Genomic DNA, 20212 nt, shown 5'->3' on the forward strand with positions numbered 1-20212 from the left:
TCATGTACTCTCTAGACACTCAAGCCAAAACCATAACCAGGGCATCAAAGTGTTAAGGTAGAATGACCCTAATTCTATATGTGTTTGGTTGTCAAACACATACAAACTTTCAAGGTAGAATGACTCTAATTTTGTATATGTTTGGTCATCAAATTAGTGTCAAGGTAGAATGACTCTAATTTTGTATGTGTTTGGTTGTCAACCTTGTAAAGGATCAAGGTTGTGCCTGATGGATCCAATATCAAATACTGCTTTCCTTCACCCACTTGTACCACTGCCAAATATTGGGGAGGTTTTTGAAAAAAATAAGTTTTCTACGGACAAAATATGGCACCTCCGTGCATGACTCTTGGACAAAGACACCTAAAAGCCTATCACATTGATCCAAAATCCAACACTATAATTTCGATCAGGAAATGCTCCATATAGACACATTAAACCATTCCAAGAAAAATTCAAGAAAATGGTGTGCATCCCTGTGAATTAAGAACACTACACCCTTGTGACTCTTGGACCCTCTTTATTTGGTTTGCATATGGAGGCATACACACGTTACGGAAGATTTCAAGGGAGACGTGTGGTACATTCCTAACATATGATACTCCCTCTCTCTCTCTCACACACACAGCACGACATAATGCACGGTCTGTCTAACGCAGCACACTCAATCTTATGCAAAGTAAGCAAATCAAGACATTTCGTGCTATAGGACTCACAGACGGTGTATTAATTGAAGAGTCTCCATTCTAGATCCAGATACAACAAAAGTTCTGTTACAAGCACATATGAGTTGCATGTGTATAATAGTGCAATCCAATATATCAATGCGCTTCAAAAAAGAGAGCTTATTGACCTAATAAATCTTGTCTCCGTTATTCTAAAACGGGGCCTCTTTATTACAGCTCTGTTCTTGAAGTTTCTTAGATGCCTGGGTTTTGTAATATGCCATTGTACAAGCACATATGAGTTGCATGTGTATAATAGTAAAGTTCTAAGTATTGAAATATATGCAATCCAATATATCAATGCGCTTCAAAAAAGAGAGCTTATTGACCTAATCATAATCGTGTCTCCGTTATTCTAAAACGGGGCCTCTTTATTACAGCTCTGTTCTTGAAGTTTCTTAGAGGCCTGGGTTTTGTAATATGCCACTGTACGTAGTGTGAGCACGACAGACAACAGTGTCCCAAATGCAGTTACTCCAGTCAAGATGAAGAACGTAGACCGGAAACATTTGGTTCCCTTGCAAAGTAGCGTTACTGTTGATTGTGTTAATCCTACCCCTGATGTGCTCTGTTGCTTTCTAGCTTGGTCATCGTAGAGAACTCCTGCTATTCGTACAGATAATACATATTGCCCTAATGGGTCTGCACAACCTAGTACAGTGTAGATTGTACCAAGGTTTTTGAGGCCAAAGAGCTCTGATACAATCAATGCAGTCAAGGTGTACTGAGCTCCGATGGACAAACCAACAATAACAGAGCCAATGTAAAGTGCACCTTTTACGCCCAGCGCAAATAGCAGATTGGCCAGCACCAAGATTGCCACAGAGATGGAGAAGACAGCAGGTCTTGTGAGGGCGAAATGAGTGCCATCCATATGTATGAACATGTCTGAGAGAGAACCGGCTACAATGCGGCCAAAGAAGCTCCATATGCTGACTAGCGAAACCAATGTGTTGATTTGGATAGCAGAGTAGTTTTGTGAGTATCCTACTTGCGCCATGTTGTTGAGAAATGCCATCGCCGCACCGAGGCCACAAGTCAAGGCTAAAAAAAGTATCCACATGTCCAAAGACATTAACGCCTGTGCAATGGAGTGATCCTCACCTCTTGGCGGGGAAGGAGCCCATAGATACAAATGAATCCATGTTTTGCATTTATTAGTGAGCCGCATGCAGATCCCTTCTTGGCCGGTAATTGATTCATTGCTTATGTTAATTGATGCAGGGTCATCAGCTGTGGGCGGAGGCTCCCGATCACTTTCATGATCTCCCACAGATGTAATTACCTGATGATCAGCTGATACTGTAGTTGAATCTCCTAATCTTTGAAGGATATCGTGATCATTTGCACCTTCTTCTGTAAGGATTCTTCTAAATTCCAACTCCTTGAGTTGCACTCTGGACTCCACTGCAGCTGTGTCAAGCTGTGCCTGAGCTTGTCGGTCCTCCTTTAACTTCTTGGTCTCCGACCACACCACCACCAACAATGGCAGGCACAAAATGACCAGCATAAGTGATGTGAGACCTCCAATGAGTGGCCTGGACAGAGAAGCCACATTCTCAACAACTAAGATTATCATGAGATACAACGCCAGTGTCGTTGCGATCGCGTTGAAGGACCGCATAGTCCTTGAATCACCCTCCTCACGTCCATGACCATCCACATATCGCATAAGGAACATACAGAGCAGGGATATCATGGAGGGAAGGCATCCTGCAAGCAAGAGGAACGAGACAGGGTTGTCACCAAACACAGCGTAATAAATCTGGGGAAGGATGGCACCGCTGAGACCATAGAATCCCTTGGCGAGGCCTAGAACAGTCCCTCGGTTTTGAGGGAAGTTCGTCAGGCAAATCACCGTGACTGCCGTCTCAGGGAAGGTCTGTGCGTTGGCTCCCAAAGCCAAGAACAAGGAAAGATGCCACGCTCTTAGCTTGCTGAGGGAAGAGAACAACCGCCCTGTAAGTGCAAGCCAAGTCATCACGTATCCAAAGGCGTTGAGCATAGCACCCACTGCCATAACTCCGGAGGGCGACCAAGAATCGAAGAGCAATCCTGACATGAAGCCAACACCGTCACCTACGCCAAGGAAGAAGGAGACGGTGTTGAGATCCTTCTGATTCAGTCCCAAGGACGCCTTGATGCTCTGCGAATACACAGAGAAGTCGTAGGCTGCGCCAGCAGAAGCCATCACGTACAGGCCGGCAACCATCACCAGCCATTTGCTCTTTATAATTCTCTTCAATATAACATCCACTTGCTGCTGATAATTAACTGCCGTTGCCATGAATAAAAAACCCTGCCGAGAACAAGTGGTTGAATTTCTCCCCTTTAAATGAAATAATGGGGACACCCTTCAAATTTGAGGCAAGCTATAGAAGACATCTGCAAGAAGAACACACAAACTTAATAACCTTAACTAGGTTCTTGACAAATCTCTCATTTTTTTTGGGCAAAAATATATAGTAACGACTGCTCCTCTCTAAGAAAGCTTATGAAATATAATTTGTGGGCAAAAAAATATATATATATTTAAGAAAGGTTCCTTGAAAGATATTCGTATATCAAATCTTGAATAAGAATCACCCATTTTTGGTGGGCCGTAGAAACTGTACTCTCAAGTTTGCCCAAGAGATACACGCAGCCTTTGTGTTTTGTTATTCCACCCATTATAATATCCAACGACCACAATCTTGACGGGTACTCGTATCTTATCAGAGCAAGGCCTTCAATAGCGGTCGAGACCCATGAGACCCTCGTACAAGGGGAAATTTTCATGAGGTGAAAGCACAATGAGAGGAAATTGTACTACATGCTAGATTCGTAGAACAGTTGCGCTAAATAATTCACAAGTGTGGTATCTTGAGTTCATTTTTGAGCTTGTTTAAATAACATTGCAATATTAAATGTAGAAAAGACATCACAAAGAAATGACTCGTTCAGAAAAAAAAATAAGCAAGTTTACTCAAATAAACAAGGAGTGATAGCCAAGATCATGTTTTTCTGGGAAAAAAAAGAAAAGGGAAGACAGGTATTTTCAGGAAGAATTTTGAGTTTCCTTTCAAACTATATATATATATATGCAAATTGGGTACTAGCTACACCCACCCACATGATAGTGCTCGAAAGGTCCAGTTCTACAAAAAGACCACAGGTCAAAGGTGAGGTCAAAGGTGCTTCAAAAGCCGGGTGCTATGGAGGCATGAGAGAATTTGATCTCCTTGCAACTAACTAGCCATGGCAAGCAGCTAACTGACACAGTAGAGAGAACATCATACAACAACAATGAGTGTGCATAGCTGGAAACCATGTACAATAGCCAGCATGCAGCATCGGCAACCAGCCCCCGGCTCGAAAAACAAAAAACAAAACATCGCAAACATCCAGAAACTGTGTACAACAACAATCAATATACGGATAACATCACCTATTTAGTGGCGCAAGCGACACTCCAACTATCGGTGCAACTAGACGGCATCACAGGGAGAGTAGCCCATCACAAAAGTTAGAGCAGCACAAGGCACATGCGTGAAGTGGTTTGACGGAGCAATCAAGAGAAGGGGCAGCGTACATGCAGCACGAAGGGAGCTTGCTATAAGAGCCTGTAGCAGATAGAAAGAGAAGAAGCCACATGGTTCGCTCTACATGTCACCACCCTGTAGCAGCAAACAGGAAAAAGAAGGAACAATGCCGCGTATAGGGAGCATACAGGCAGCTCGCCATAGAGGCAGGCAGCGCGCAGGGAGATCGCTTTAAGAGGCGGCTCTTGTGCTTGTTGGCATCGCGGCCAAGGTAGAGTAGTAGAGTGCGGATCTAAGAGGTGAGATGCAAGAGCAAGAGGCACTGAGGAGATAAGACAAGCGCCGGTAGCAAATCAGCCCACGGATAGAGTACACTCTTAAAATATTTTAAAAAAACATTAATCAGACCTTTTCCCCTCTTTCCATGTACCCTTCCCCATTCATTTCCACCTACCCCCCTTTTTCCCTCCACTTACTACCCTTTCCCACTACTACCTGCTTTCCCCTTATACCCCTTCCCAACCTGATTTGCTCCTTTTTTTTATTTTGAAACCTTACCCACCCCTTCCTATCTTTTCCTTCCTTACCCCCTACTAGCTCCTACCCCTAACTCCCACTAACTTACTAACACTCCTTTACTAATATTTTCTTACCAAGACTCTAATTTGGAAGAAACTGTAATTTCTAATATTTCTCTTTTATTATTTATTTTTTAGGGATAAAATTTATTAACCTCTTCCCCCCCCCCCCCTCTCTCTCTCTCTCCCTTGAAACAAATCACTAACTATAGCTTATTCTTAAGCCTAAAGATTTAATACTAAAAAAAATGTGTCTTGAGGCCATATAATTGTACCTCTTCTTTCTTTTTGGTCTTTGTGGAGGCACCCTTCAATGAATGCATTACTCCCGTTGGTGTACGAAAAGAGGCAATCACGTTACCACTCACACTTACCATTGGCTAGGCACTTTGAAGGCGTCCAATGTTTTGTAAGTCATCCCTTGCACCCTTTGTATCTCTTTTACCAGGTAAATGGTCCCAAATATTTGTTGCATGGGATCTAAGAGATGATTGATCTTCAACTCATACCAATATGGAAGTTGAAAGAAGATTGAGTGTCATTGGTGGGTGGTGGATTGGGGGTGCTTCTCCATACCTCAAACCAATCTCTACCTCTCATCACAAGTGGTGAGACATCATGTGGCACATACTTGGGATGTTAAGGAGGGAAAAATCGATGACGTTTGTCATACACCACCTTCTTTAGTGTAGAGGGTCTTTTTGAAATAAGTGACGGTCCACAAATCGGACATGCATGATGTCCGAAGCTCGGGGGGTCACTCATAAATATGTAAGTGTAGCACGTGGGTTCAACAGAAGGGGTTTTTTAAATGCCCTTTTACCACATTTTTTACATACAGAAGGGCACCATTTAAAGGGGGTATTTCCAGATTGAATAGAAAAAGGGTGTGTTTTATTTATTAAAAAATTACAGATAAGGGGTTTTTTAATTAGGCCTTGAACGCATGTGATATAGAGAGTTTATATATAGTGAACCCCCCGAGGTCCGAAAGTTACCAAACCTATTTTAAAATTGAGATGATTGAGAGGTAGAGATATAAAGTTAAAGTTTAAAGTTATCCAGTTTAAGTATGCACCTGAGCACTCCGAGAACCGAGGATAGTCATGCATAGTCCAAAGCAAAACTCCTTTCATCTCCATATCACGCCTATTTTTTGGCCTTGAGAAATCATGCACTTTGATACCTCGCCATAGTGTCTCAAGCTCCTCAATCAAAGGCTCGAGGTACACATCCATGTTTGCCACCTTATACTTGCTTGGTACAAGGAGAGAAAGCATGATACATAACCTTTCTTGATTGCCACCCATAGAGGGAGATTGTAATTCACCAATGTAATAGGCCAAGTAGACCATGATGTGGACTTGAAGCCAAATGCGTTAACACCATCCATGCCCAAGCCAAGACGACGTATGTGACAGGGCTCATCTTTAAACTCTGGCCATTTATGCTCTACATGTTGCCATACCAGTGAATCAGCCTACGATCCTCATGATGCCATCGGCTGTGCGATAAGTAGCATGCCATGTCATGAGTTCGCCATTTATGCTCTACATGTTGCCATACCAGTGAATCAGCCTACGATCCTCATGATGCCATCGGCTGTGCGATAAGTAGCATGCCATGTCATGAGTTCTATAATCCTCTTACATTTAAACATGTGTTGGATGTGAGGAATGATAGAGAAGTGTCTCAACACGTATCGAGGAATTTTGTCTCCTTGCAAATCATCCCTATAGTAGCTCTCTCCACATTGCAGGCGTTGTGTTGCATCTTTATTAACCCCTCTAAATAGCATGCAATCATTGGGACATGCATGTATTTTTGTATAATCTATATCGAGCATAGAGAGCATATTATAAGACCTATCTCGTGAGTCTCATAATAGATTTTGAGGGGGAAGAATCATCTTGAGAAGCCTACAACATAACATAAGAAATCATATGTGAAGATATCTACAAAGAGAGTATATAAAACGTGAGACATTTTCTATTTAAGAGAATAGAATGAGGCGATCTTACCTAATAAACTTGTGACACTTGCGTCACTCCATCCCCATAAGTTGCTTGTAAGTTTAATAGCCCCGTTTGCTCACAGTGTAGAGTACAAACATCTCTCATACAAAGGGGTGCTTGCCTCTCTATGCAAGGTTTCCTCCTCTTGTGACATTGGAGCTTGCTCTCTATCATCTATGACCTCTCCTTCAAATAATTCATTCACCATGTCTTCCATGATGAGATGCTCTTCCTCCTCATGTGGAAATGGCGGAGACACCTGATTCATTGGTTGGCGAAGATGATTCTCAGCCATGCTTTCTCTATGAAGTCTTTTCACCTTTCGGAATCTACTCGATGTCATAGAATGGTGTGGCATGTTGTGTAACACTGTCCTATGGTTCCCCTCCATATTATCATCCACACTTGATTGTGCCAATGCCTCATGAAGCCCATATGTCCGGAGATGCTCAATTGTCATACGATGTTGTCGTAAATATTGGCCCTTGCAATGATCACACATACAACAAGTTGTTTCTCTCAACCATGCTTCATAACCAACTTCCGTACTCTAATCACTGTCAGACATCGGAAACCAGACCAAAACTGATTGTGTTAGTATAAAAACACATGAGCTATCGAAAACTGGCAAGACACTACTAGGCAGCGTTTATAGTAGTGACATTAATAGCAAAATTTTATAGTTAAATTAGCAACAAAATTTTACTGTTGAGCAACGACCTCGAAAAACTGAGACTCCTGCTGCCTAAATCATCGTCATGGGATTCCTTTTTACCTACCTCTCTTTCTTGCACATGCTAGGACAACGGATTCAGCAACACTTCCTCCCACCAAGTCCTTCCACCTCTCCCTCAATCAAATCTCTCTCCCTCTCCAAGGTAAGTGCCTCTCTCCGTTCTTTCTTCCTCCCAATCTTTCATGGAAAGCTTCATTGCTTTATTGTTTTATAAAAGCTTTCATGGAAAGCTTCAACATATCTCTCTATGGAAGCTTGTCTTTTCCTTCCCCTCTCTTTCCTTTCCCTTTATCCCAAGCCCATCACGTTATGGCTGTGATGATGAGCCTACACCAACTTTACATCAACTAGACCCATCCCCGCTCCCCCTCACATCTGTCTTCACTACAACGATGACATAGTAGGGAGTCTGGGGGGTAGTAGAAGTGCTAGCGGGGGGGTCACGTTGCTTTTACTTTGGCAAAAGCAACACTAGGTCTCCCGAGTCATTTCCCCAAGAGAGGGGCTCTTCATCCACTCATTTTGATCTACCCCAGAGGAGATCCATCCCACCATTTGATCCATGCACCCTACCATACAACGTGTATGTCGATGGTGACCTCAATAGATGCATGAGGGAAGCAAGTCATGAACCACATGGATGTACTTACTAACCTGGAGTTCACAAACTCCTTTCAAAAGTGGAAAGCAAAGGATGAGATCTCAAAGCTTGTATTCCATGTGCAAATCGATGCGCATCGAATTTTGCTATAGGATGCGTATTGCCGCAACTTGGGGAATCCAGATTGGATTACCCAGTTTGCTTTACCAGTTGTCAATTGAATGATGCAGAGATAAACTATACCACAATTGAGCGTGAAGGATTGGCCATGGTTTATTTTGTAAAGAAATACCGACATTACTTGTTGGCCAATAAGTTTGTATTCTTTGTTGATCACACCAAGCCTTATTATACCACAGGGAGAATCACACGCTGGTTGCTTTCACTCCTCGAAATCGACTTGACGGTTATGGTGAGAAAAGGAACACAACATGTTTTGGCAGACCATACGTCTAGAATTCCAAACAGAGAACCTGCAAACTGGTATTGATGATGATCTCCCAGATGCATGTCTTTTCAAAATTGATATGGTGCTTGAGTGGAGCGAGGAAATATCAGAATACCTAGCTCATGGTTTCCCACAAGATTGACCTTTGAAAACAAAGATAAGATACGTCGGCTTATTAAGCTGGCCGCACCATATCAATTGACTATGGGAGAACTATATAAGTTGGGCAAAGATGATATCCTTAAGAGATGTGTGCGAGAAGATGATTTTGTCACAGTATTAGAAGAAACACGCTCGAGAATAGCTGGAGGATATTTTGCTGGAGAAGTTACATCGTGCAAAGTATTTCAAGCAGGACTGTGGTGGCCTACGTTATTTGGAGGCGCCATAGAATTTGTGAAACGATGCAAGGAATGTCAGTTGTTTGGTATTCCGCAAGAGAAGGATAGGATGTCACATACCCTTGTAATTATGAGACAACCCTTTGAGAAATGGGGGTATTGCTTTTATTGGACCCATTAGTCCAGCAGCAGCTATTATGAGACTAACAGGAAACACTATAAGGTAAGACTAGAAGAGATTATTTATATGTAAAAGGTTTGCATATAAATAAGGTTCAAGGGATTTTAAATTGGAAATACCTGAAGCAATGGTTAATAGGCATTAAGGCTAAAGTAAAAGGTAATATTTCTAAAATCTTCTCCATACAAATACCTATTGCTTAATAGATCGGGCATACCTTTTTCCTAATTGATTGAGCATACCTCTTCCCTAATAAATTGGGCATACTTTGGAGATTCTTGTCATGGGCTACCATATCTCCAAGAGGGAAATCAATGCATTCACCTAAGGGAAGAGTAATAGCACATAGCTGTTGTAGGGCACTTACCAATGCTGCGAACTTGTATCCCTTGAGGCCTGTAAGCTCACTTGAGAAGCTCCAATCCTCCAAACTCCACCTCCATACTGTCACCATAGAGTCGCTCGCACCATCACATAAGGTAATCACTCTCTCTCATGCATCACTCTCTCTCACACATCACTCTCTCTCACTCTCCAACACAAGCATGCAACATACAAGTATAGAAGAGGCACAAGTGCTAGAATGCTCTCTCTCAATCTCTCTCAAGACACAAACAAGAGCTCTCAATAGCACAAAGGGGTATTGTGTCCATTCATTATTGGAAAATGCCTTATACCAAAGGTGTCCATCTTCTCTTTAGTGGCATGTACAAGGGATCAACTTGTTGAGTTGGTGGCACACACATATATTCATGGTTGTATATTGCGATTGTGAGGAACTCCTTTCTCCAGCCTAGCTGTATGCCGAAATCTTTCAGCTTGGGGTTTGCATCATCTATGATAATTGTTGTATACCCCCCTCTTGTGTGGACTAGGTGAGCCTTCCTCCACTTGTGGAAGCAATAGCTGATCATAAATGTCACCATCCTAATTTCCAATAGGTCAGCCAATTGTGGATTTGCTAACTTGGTGTGCCATGCCACGTTAGACCATAAAGTGCCCTCTCTAGCCAAAGGTAGCAGTTCTTCTAATTTGGGGCGAGGTGCTCGGAGAGAATACGGTACATATGGTTGCTTTGTTGGTGTGACATCTAAGTATGCCTCTGGTAAAATCCATCGAGTTGGTTCAAATGGTGTTATAACACCATATTAGTGAATTTGGGAATTTTCCAATTCCCATTTTTGAATACTTAAAAAAGGGGACATGGATAACATGTTTGTAAGTTTCTCAAAACCCTATCATATGACCTATCGTTGGAAAACGCTTGAAAAATGGAATCTAAAGAGCTATAAAGTGCTCATTTTGGATTAGTGGTGTTCAAGTTATGGTTAATCCAAACTTTTGACCACGTGTCCCAAACTTGTGGAAAATTCCCATATTCCCCAATATGGTGTTTTATTTGCATTAACACCTTGAATATAAGTTTTGGCTTTAGCAGTGGATTCCTAGCTCTTATGAATCCTTCATATTCTGCACTAGACAAAGACTCTAGAATAGTATCATTAGTAAAAGATTCAATGGTGTCTTGTGGGAGAGTGTGACGTACCTCTTGAGTTTGTCGTGGGAGAGACGGGTTAGGTGCTGGTACCTCCTCAGGGGTGAGAGTGTTAGTGTGGGAAATTCTAAAGGTCAATGAGAAGGGAGAGTAGAAAAAATATAGTTTGACTTGTCCGTAGGAGGAGCATTAGGATACAGATTGAGTAATTTACTGGCTACATTAGAATACACAGGGTAAGTAGGGTTAGATGATGAACTTGATGTCTCTTCCTAACCAATGGCCTGAGCTTAGAGGTGGGTGGCTAGGTTTGTGGAGTTTCATAAAATCTTGGAGCTTAGTGATATCCTCAAGACTTATGTTAGGATATTCAGTATTATGTGTTTTATCAAAAGTGTAAAAGGACATTTGTTAACATTGCCTCTAGATGCTTCTAGATGTTATGATAGAGTTTTAGAATACCAAAAGGGTGATATAAAGAAGATTCACATAGGTTTAAGTGCTGGTGAGTATTGTATACTTCTAGCCGCCCATGGCTTATAATCCATTGATAACTCTTGGCTACAACCTCGTAGTTGATCGGTGGGTCAGGAATATCATCTAACAAATAGGTCTAATTTTTCAACACTATTGTCTAGGATTTTAGAGTTACAAAGGTTTAGCACAATTGGGTGCAAGGGATAAAAGTAAATATCCTGAGGATTAGTTAATACTATTTCCCCCCTAAAAATTTCCATAATGATAGTGGGATCAGCATCACGTTTAGTATTTTGCTCAATGAGTGTTAGTTCTCCTAGGCTTAGGTCCTTAGACATGTTTATATCATATTGAAGCAATGAGAGGGTTGTAGACAAAAAGAGAGTAAGAGTTTGAGGAGGGGCCCGAGGAGTTACTAGCAACTGACCTATCTCCAAGGCTTGCTCAAGGAGTAGGTGCGCAGTTCATCTGTTGGTTCTGTTGACTTCGTTCTTGGATGGCCAGTTGACGTTCGAATTCTTGGATACGAGAATCCTTGGTGTTGAGGAGGTTTGATATAGCTATTTCTCTAACCATCTTGGCAGCATCTAGCTCCTCAAAGCGCCTTGTTGCTTCTTCTTGTGCTCATTTGGTGGTAGCCTCTCTTCCCTAAGCCTCAGTGATTCTTTGAAGTCTTTCTGTAGCCAATTTTTGACTATCTTGTAGCTTTTGGGTTACTTGTGCCATTGTTTCTTGGTGTGCAATCATCATTCTTTGCATCTCTGTCTGACTGGTGTTGATGCTGTCATTAAGGGCTCTAATCTTCTCCGCACATTGGCTTTGTTGTTTTGTTCTCTTGCAAGTGGGTCACTCTGTTTTGTGCTTCCTTTAGAGTTAAGGATAGGGCTTGGATATGGCTTTGTAGCTCTTCTTCCTTGGCTAGGGAAGTGTGCTTCAGCTCCTGTACCTGCTGGGCATGGATGGCTGCTAGCTCTTGGTTATGGGTGACTTCCTTCTGAAGTTGTTCTTTAGCCTACTCTAGCTGCGCTTTGAAATTTGTACTCTCTTTAATTCTTTGCACAATATTTTGGCTGATAACCAAATTCTTGTTTTCCAACGCTTGGTACCTGGCTTCTTGCTCCTCGTTTATATTTAAACTCTTCAGGATCACATCCTATGGGTGGCCTCTACCGCTGTTAGGTGTTATTGCAAGGTCTCCACTTGGTTGTTTGCCTCTTGAACCTGCTTCTAGAGTGTGGCGTTGCGATCATGAAGCATATGGGTCATGAGAAGATGGCACCACCATACCCGTTAGGTGGCCTCTATCACTGTTAGGTGTTATTGCAAGGTCTGCACTTGGTTGTTTGCCTCTTGAACTTGCTTCTAGAGTGTGGCATTGCGATCATGAAGCATATGGGTCATGAGAAGATGGCACCACCATACCCGTTATTCTTGATCCTACAGTGAAGCACTTATGACCACTGCCCCTTCCAGCCTTTGATGTGGCAGCTCATCCAGTCCTTTCACAATTTCTTAAAAGAATTTTTCATAATCTAGATTGTGCAGGAATGAAGTCTCTGGTATCACCTCCTCGTCCTCTAGACGCCTCCTTTTGCTTTGACTGGGTGTATCTACAGCCCTTGGCCTTTTGCCTGTTTCCAATGGCGCTTATGTGACTTGCACTAGGAGCAATGTAGCTTCTTCAAGTTCTTGGGTTTCTTCCACTGGCACTGCTTCTGCTTCAAGCTATGGCTGCAATCCCGCAGCAGCAACAACAAGTGTGTCTAACATAGTAGAAATCTTCAGGGGAGACAGGTTCTTGAAGATGAATTGAGCTAGGCTTTGAGGAGGAGTCATTTGTTGTGCTTCCGTCCTCTCTTCTTGTGTGGCCTCTCTTACACTGGATTTGCTTCCCTAGTACTTCTTGGTACGACTTGATTTCCTGTGTGAGTTCAACCTTAATTCTCTATGTTTCTTCAGCCACATCTGGTATGATGCTTGTCATCTTTCTTTTAGTCTTCTTTTTCCTTCCTCTCTTGATTGGTGGTGGGAGCTGTAGGGCCTCACATATTAACTCTTCTGTGATCAATACTTGCTCTATGGTGCCATCTACTTTTGTCACCGTCCCCCTTTTGGTGGCTTTGTCATACATCTTTATATATTCTGCACATAGTTTTGTGTCTATGTTCCGAGGGAGAACCTGTGCCATCCTCCCGAGGCCCACCTTCTCAAGCTTGTCTTTAACTTCTGCCTCTTCCAGAATCTAGAGGCACTCCGAGCTATGATACTGCAAAGCCACCTTTCCATGCGCCATGTGGATCTCTTTGTTGCTAATGAGGTGAAAGCACAATGAGAGGAAATTGTACTACATGCTAGATTCATAGAACAGTTGCGCAAGGGAGGACCTTGGCTCGCATCAAACATCCATGTGTACAAGTGAGGGTTAACTAACAAGCATGAGATTCTTGGTGCAACCAGGATCTCTATCGACTTGGGAGAGGCGCAATACAGTTGATCAGTAAGAGCATATGCACCATGAAGAATGCAATTTTCGACAGAAGAATGCTTTGCCTGCACAGCTGATGATGCAGATTTGTTTGCACCCCACCTAGTTAGGCAAAGTGTGTAAGAATAATAGTAGTGATCCAATCAAAGGTATTCATGGACCACTACACACACAGATGTGTATAAAACAAGATCAAGACTGATTCTAGAAAGCAAGGAACACTTGGAATTAGACTAAAGATGAAGCATAATCAAATTAGAACAGTTAAACAAGAGCATAACACGTGCAAGAACAAGTTTCACAAGGGATCACTTAAACAAGAGCATAACACACTCAAGAACAAGTTTTACAAGGTAACACAAAGCTATAATAATCCCCAAGAGATTACACATAAGCTAGGCTCTTGCACACACAAATGAGTTATCATAGCGCCCCCCCATGAAAGGAGGTGCCTAGATCCAAAATCTCCTCCACGTCTCCTACATCTACTCCACCTCAATGGGAGAGGTGCTTAGGCTCTCACACACACAAATGAGTTCTTATAGCCACCCTCATGAAAGGAGGCACATAGATCCATAATCTCCTCCACCTCCCCTACATCTACTCCACCCCCTACCTCAATAGGAGGTTCCTAGGATCAAGGGGATTCCAACTAGTGTTTCACCCAGCTTTCTCTAGTAAACCTAAGCCCTAATAGCCGTAGACATTTGCAACTTTCACTAAGACACAATACGAATATATGGATGCTAGATCACACGTTACACTCTCTCTTGATCAAGCATCCACAGCACACAGGGTGTGCTTGACCAACGATACATAAACAACAAAAAATGCACATCGGCTAGAAATGAACACAGTAAAAAACACTAAGATGATGGCAAGGAATCTCAAAAGATACGTTCAATGAAGTTGGCCTCACACTTGGCCTTGTCCTTGTCTCCATTTTTGTTGATGTTATCCTCCTCGTCATTCTTAAAGCAATCCTTGATGACATGTCTCTTCTTTTTGTAGTAGTAACAAATCCTTGGGGGTTTCTTGTCTTCTTCTCCATGGCTGCAAAGGCTTGCTCCCCCCAGGTGGAGCATGGGTAGACCTAGGGAAGCCTTGTTGGCTTGCTCTCCCCAGGTTGAGCATGGGTAGATCTAGGGTAGATTTATCTAAGGTGAGGGTGAGGTTAGGTTGGTTGGCAATCACAGAGACAAATTGTCCATAAGATAGAGGCGTATTAGAAAGGGACGACGTTGCCTCGCATCAAACATCAATGTATTGCCTTGTTGGATAGTGCCCCTGCTTGGAATGGGAGGAAGGGAAATGGAAGAGGGAGCAAGAATTGTACTATATAATGTGTCAATGCCTCAACTAGTTGGTACAAGTGAGGGTTAATTAACAAACATGAGGTTCTTGATCTTTATCGAGTTGGGTGGGACTCTATGTAGCTCATGTCGCTGATCTCCCATAAATGTTTGTTGCTGGGCCAGAGAAGCCTTTAGTATGGAACGAGAAAAAAAACGGGGACTGCATGTAGTGCAAGCATTTCTGCTATCTATATGAAACAGTGGAAGAAAGGCTAGGCTACTTGTGAATCGGAAAGACGAAATTCAAGACAGAAAAGAGATCATAATTACTATGGTTGGAGTAAGAGCATACGCACCCGCACCGTTATGATCGAATATAGTATTGAAGCCGTTAAGGATGCAATTTTCAGCAGCAAGAATGCTTTGCTTGCAGCAGCTGATCACGCAGGTAATTCTAATTTTCTGCCCCCTATCTAGTTGGGAGATTAATCCCTAACAAGAATAATATGGACAAAGTGGCGGTTTAGGATTATGCAAAAAAATGCATGCAAGAAAAGGTTGTGCATGTATTGGTTATCATGTTATGGCGAGCTCTTAAATAGGCGGGGGAAGAAAGAGGAAGATAGTGGGACAGATAACGATCCACGAACTAGTTTACATACCGCAATAGGAAAAGAAAACCTTTTTCACTCCCTTCTGTACACCACCAATTAGGATCCATCACAAAGGTAATTTGTATGTCCTACATGTAGAAGTATGTCCACATGGCAACCTAGTACAGTGGTGCATGTGACAATAAATTAAGGCTTGTAATCACTCTAGCCCAAAGTCTTCGTTCTCATCAAGTGAGGCCTCATAGAGTTCAATTAGAAGAAGAATATACAAGCCTGAATAATCATCTCCATCAGGTACTTCTTTATTTTTATCAGCTTCTAGTAAGTCATCCTCAATGTCATGTAGTTCTATAGCTAGGCCAATGTCGTCGTCAATTAGCTCTGCTGCACTGTAACAATTTCTTTGTTTCCATCGAGAGATTCTGGTCCTTTCTCTTTATTAAAGATGTTCTTCTCACTCTTGTTGCAATCTTGTTCTGTAATAGCATCCCCTTTGCTTGGCCTTTCTCTTAAAATATGCACCTACCATGAGACAACATGTAGAGAACGTACATTCATTGTTCATCATGTACATCAAGAAAAAAGAACTCTTTTTCATAATGCTTTGGGAAGACGAGTGGCTCAATTCTTTGATGCAATACTTTTGGACGAGAAGACAGGTATTTTCAGTAAGAATTTTGAGTTTCCTTTCAAACTATATATATATATATATATTATACATGCAAATTGGGTACTAGCTAAGTGCTCGAAAGGTCCAGTTCTACAAAAAGACCATGTCAGCTCAAAGGTGCTTCAAAAGCCGGGTGCTATGGAGGCCTGAGAGAATTTGATCTCCTTGCATGCAGGTGCAACTAACTAGCCATGGCTAGCAGCTAACTGACACAGTAGAGAGAACATCATACAACAACAATGAGTGTGCATAGCTGGAAACCATGTACAGTAGCCAGCATGCAGCATCGGCAACCAGCCCCCGGCTCGAAAAACAAAAAACAAAACATCGCAACCATCCAGAAACTGTGTACAACAACAATCAATATACGGATAACATCACCTATTTAGTGGCGCAAGCGACACTCCAACTATCGGTGCAACTAGACGGCATCACAGGGAGAGTAGCCCATCACAAAAATTAGAGCAGCACAAGGCACATACGTGAAGTGGGCTAGACGGAGCAATCAAGAGAAGGGGCAGCGTACATGCAGCTCGCCATAGTCGAGGGGGTAGCACGAAGGCAGCTTGCTATAAGAGCCTGTAGCAGATAGAAAGAGAAGAAGCCACATGGTTCGCTCTACATGTCACCACCCTGTAGCAGCAAACAGGAAAAAGAAGGAACAATGCCGCGTATAGGGAGCATACAGGGCAGCTCGCCATAGAGGCAGGCAGCGCGCAGGGAGATCGCTTTAAGAGGCGGCTCTTGTGCTTGGCATCGCGGCCGAGGTAGAGTAGTAGAGTGCGGATCTAAGAGGTGAGATGCACATCAGCCAGTACAGTTGAGGCCAGCAAAAAAAAAAATGCACAGTGTTAAAGCCACGAACAGAGGATGACTGCCTCAATGAAATCGTGGGGGAGGTGTCTCTAGCAGCAAAGCAAGGGGAAGTAGCTGGCGGCCACAAGTCCTGAAAAAGATCAGATGATCGTTAAGCAATTCAGCCGCCACGAACACCTCAGTGTTATCGTGGGGAAGGCATCTCTTAGCCGCAAAGCAAGAGGCACCGAGGAGATAAGACAAGCGCCCACGGATAGAGTACACACTTAAAATATTTAAAAAAAAACATTAATCAGACCTTTTCCCCTCTTTCCATGTACCCCTTCCCCATTCATTTCCACCTAACCCACTTACTACCCTTTCCCACTCCCCTTACTACCCGCTTTACCCTTATACCCCTTCCCATTCATTTCCACCTAACCCCCTTTTTCCCTCCACTTACTACCCGCTTTCCCCTTATACCCCTTCCCAACCTGATTTGCTCCTTTTTTTTATTTTGAAACCTTACCCACCCCTTCCTATCTTTTCCTACCGACCATCCTTACCCCCTACTAGCTCCTACCCCTAACTCCCACTAACTTACTAACACTCCTTTACTAATATTTTCTTACCAAGACTCTAATTTGGAAGAAAATGTAATTTCTAATATTTCTCTTTTATTATTTATTTTTTACGGATAAAATTTATTAACCTCTTTTTTTTCCCCTCTCTCTCTCTCTCCCTTGAAACAAATCACTAACTATAGCTTATTCTTAAGCCTAAAGATTTAATACTAAAAAAAAATGTGCCTTGAGGACCTCTTCTTTCTTTTTGGTCTTTGTGGAGGCACCCTTCAATGAATGCATTACTCCCGTCGGTGTACGAAAAGAGGCAATCACGTTACCACTCACACTTACCATTGGCTAGGCACTTTGAAGGCATCCAATGTTTTGTAAGTCATCCCTTGCACCCTTTGTATCTCTTTTACCAGGTAAATGGTCCCAAATATTTGTTGCCATATTCTTGAAGATATGCATGGGATCTAAGAGATGATTGATCTTCAACTCGTACCAATATGGAAGTTGAAAGAAGATTGAGTGTCTAGACATCCCATTGGGTGGTGGATTGGGGGTGCTTCTCCATACCTCAAACCAATCTCTACCTCTCATCACAAGTGGTGAGACATCATGTGGCACATACTTGGGATGTAAAGGAGGGAAAAATCGATGATGTTTGTCATACACCACCTTCTTTAGTGTAGAGGGTCTTTTTGAAACAAGTGATGGTCCACAAATCAGACATGCATGATGTCCGGAGCTCGGGGGGTCACGCATAAATATGTAAGTGTAGCACGTGGGTTCAACAGAAGGGGTTTTTTAAATGCCCTTTTTACACAGTGTTTTATTTATTAAAAAATTACAGATAAGGGGTTTTTAAATTAGGTCTTGAACGCATGTGATATAGAGAGTTTATATATAGTGAACCCCCCGAGGTCCGGAAGTTGCCAAACCTATTTTAAAATTCAGATGATTGAGAGGTAAAGATATAACGTTTAAAGTTATCCAGTTTAAGTACGTACCTGAGCACTCCGAGTACCGAGGATAGTCATGCATCATCCAAGCAAAACTCCTTTCATCTCCATATCACGCCTATTTATTAGCCTTGAGAAATCATGCACTTTGATACCTCGCCATAGTGTCTCAAGCTCCTCAATCAAAGGCTCGAGGTACACATCCATGTTTGCCACCTTATACTTGCTTGGTACAAGGAGAGAAAGCATGATACATAACCTTTCTTGATTGCCAGCGCCATAGAGGGAGATTGTAATTCACCAATGTAATAGGCCAAGTAGACCATGATGTGGACTTGAAGCCAAATGCGTTAACACCATCCATGCCCAAGCCGCCAAGACGTAAGTGACAGGGATCATCTTTAAACTCTAGCCATTTATGCTCTACATGTTGCCATACGAGTGAATCAGCCTACGATCCTCATGATGCCATCGGCTGTGCGATGAGTAGCATGCCATGTCATGAGTTCTATAATCCCCTTACATTTAAACATGTGTTGGATGCGAGGAATGATAGAGAAGTGTCTCAACACCTTTGGGGGAATTTTGTCTCCTTGCAAATCATCCCTATAGTAGCTCTCTCCACATTGCAGGCATTGTGTTGCATCTTTATTAACCCCTCTAAATAGCATGCAATCATTGGGACATGCATGTATTTTTGTATAATCTATATCGAACATAGAGAGCATATTATAAGACCTATCTCGTGAGTCTCATAATAGATTTTGAGGGGGAAGAATCATCTTGAGAAGCCTACAACATAACATAAGAAATCATATGTGAAGATATCTACAAGGAGAGTATATAAAACATGAGACATTTTCTATTTAAGAGAATAGAATGAGGCGATCTTACCTAATAAACTTGTGACACTTGCGTCACTCCATCCCCATAAGTTGCTTGTAAGTTTAATAGCCCCAAGTTTGCTCACAGTGTAGAGTATGAACATCTCTCATACAAAGGGGTGCTTGCCTCTCTATGCAAGGTTAAATAATTCATTCACCATGTCTTCCATGATGAGATGCTCTTCCTCCTCATGTGGAAATGGCGGAGACACCTGATTCATTGGTTGGCGAAGATGATTCTCAGCCATGCTTTCTCTATGAAGTCTTTTCACCTTTCGGAATCTACTCGATGTCATAGAATGGTGTGGCATGTTGTGTAACACTTTCCTATGGTTCCCCTCCATATTATCATCCACACTCGATTGTGCCAATGCCTCATGAAGCCCATATGTCCGGACATGCTCAATTGTTATACGATGTTGTCGTATATATTGGCCCTTGCATTGATCACACATACAACAAATTGTTTCTCTCAACCATGCTTCATAACCAACTTTCGTACCCTAATCACTATCAGACATCTAAAACCAGACCAAAACTGATTATGTGTTAGTATAAAAACACATGAGCTATCCAAAACTGGCAGACATAAAGTTATCCAGGGTTTCACTGCTAGGCAGCGTTTACAGCACTGACATTAATAGCAAAATTTTACAGCAAAATTAGCAACAAAATTTTGCTGCTGTGAGCAACGATCTCGAATTTGAGACTCCTACCTAAATCATCATCATGGGATTCCTTTTTACCTACCTCTCTTTCTTGCACATGCTAGGACAACGGATTTAGTAGCACTTCCTCCCACCAAGTCCTTCCACCTCTC

General features: G+C 42.3%; 1 protein-coding gene and 1 long non-coding RNA gene across 6 annotated transcripts; one reads left to right on the plus strand and one right to left on the minus strand.

The window, feature by feature from the left end:
* Positions 1-1010: 1010 nt before the first annotated feature.
* LOC147605356 (protein NUCLEAR FUSION DEFECTIVE 4-like) lies at positions 1011-17121 on the minus strand. 5 transcript variants are annotated; one of them, XM_086793413.1, is made up of 2 exons: positions 16709-17121; positions 1011-3110 (listed from the first exon to the last, which is right to left on the minus strand). In XM_086793413.1, the coding sequence occupies exon 2, from the start codon at positions 3010-3012 to the stop codon at positions 1081-1083; it is 1932 nt and encodes a 643-aa protein (XP_086649539.1). In that variant the 5' UTR covers positions 3013-3110; positions 16709-17121; the 3' UTR covers positions 1011-1080. The 5 variants fall into 5 exon arrangements, with proteins under 5 accessions (XP_086649539.1, XP_086649536.1, XP_086649535.1 ...); XM_086793410.1 differs by having other exon boundaries at positions 16564-17121; XM_086793409.1 differs by lacking the exon at positions 16709-17121 and adding an exon at positions 4153-4598.
* Positions 3522-16479, plus strand: LOC147605357 (uncharacterized). Its single transcript, XR_015265166.1, has 2 exons — positions 3522-3879; positions 16293-16479. It is a non-coding gene; the product is annotated as an uncharacterized LOC147605357 (long non-coding RNA).
* Positions 17122-20212: the final 3091 nt, after the last annotated feature.

This window comes from Cibotium barometz, chromosome 59, assembly GCF_041138505.1.
Source record: "Cibotium barometz isolate CiBa-2024 chromosome 59, ASM4113850v1, whole genome shotgun sequence".
Taxonomy (NCBI): Eukaryota; Viridiplantae; Streptophyta; class Polypodiopsida; order Cyatheales; family Cibotiaceae; genus Cibotium; species Cibotium barometz.

What these genes read in the sequence shown, in the direction of transcription:
- LOC147605356 (XM_086793413.1), bottom strand. Translation starts at nt 3,012, where the DNA reads ATGGCAACGGCAGTTAATTATCAGCAGCAAGTGGATGTTATATTGAAG.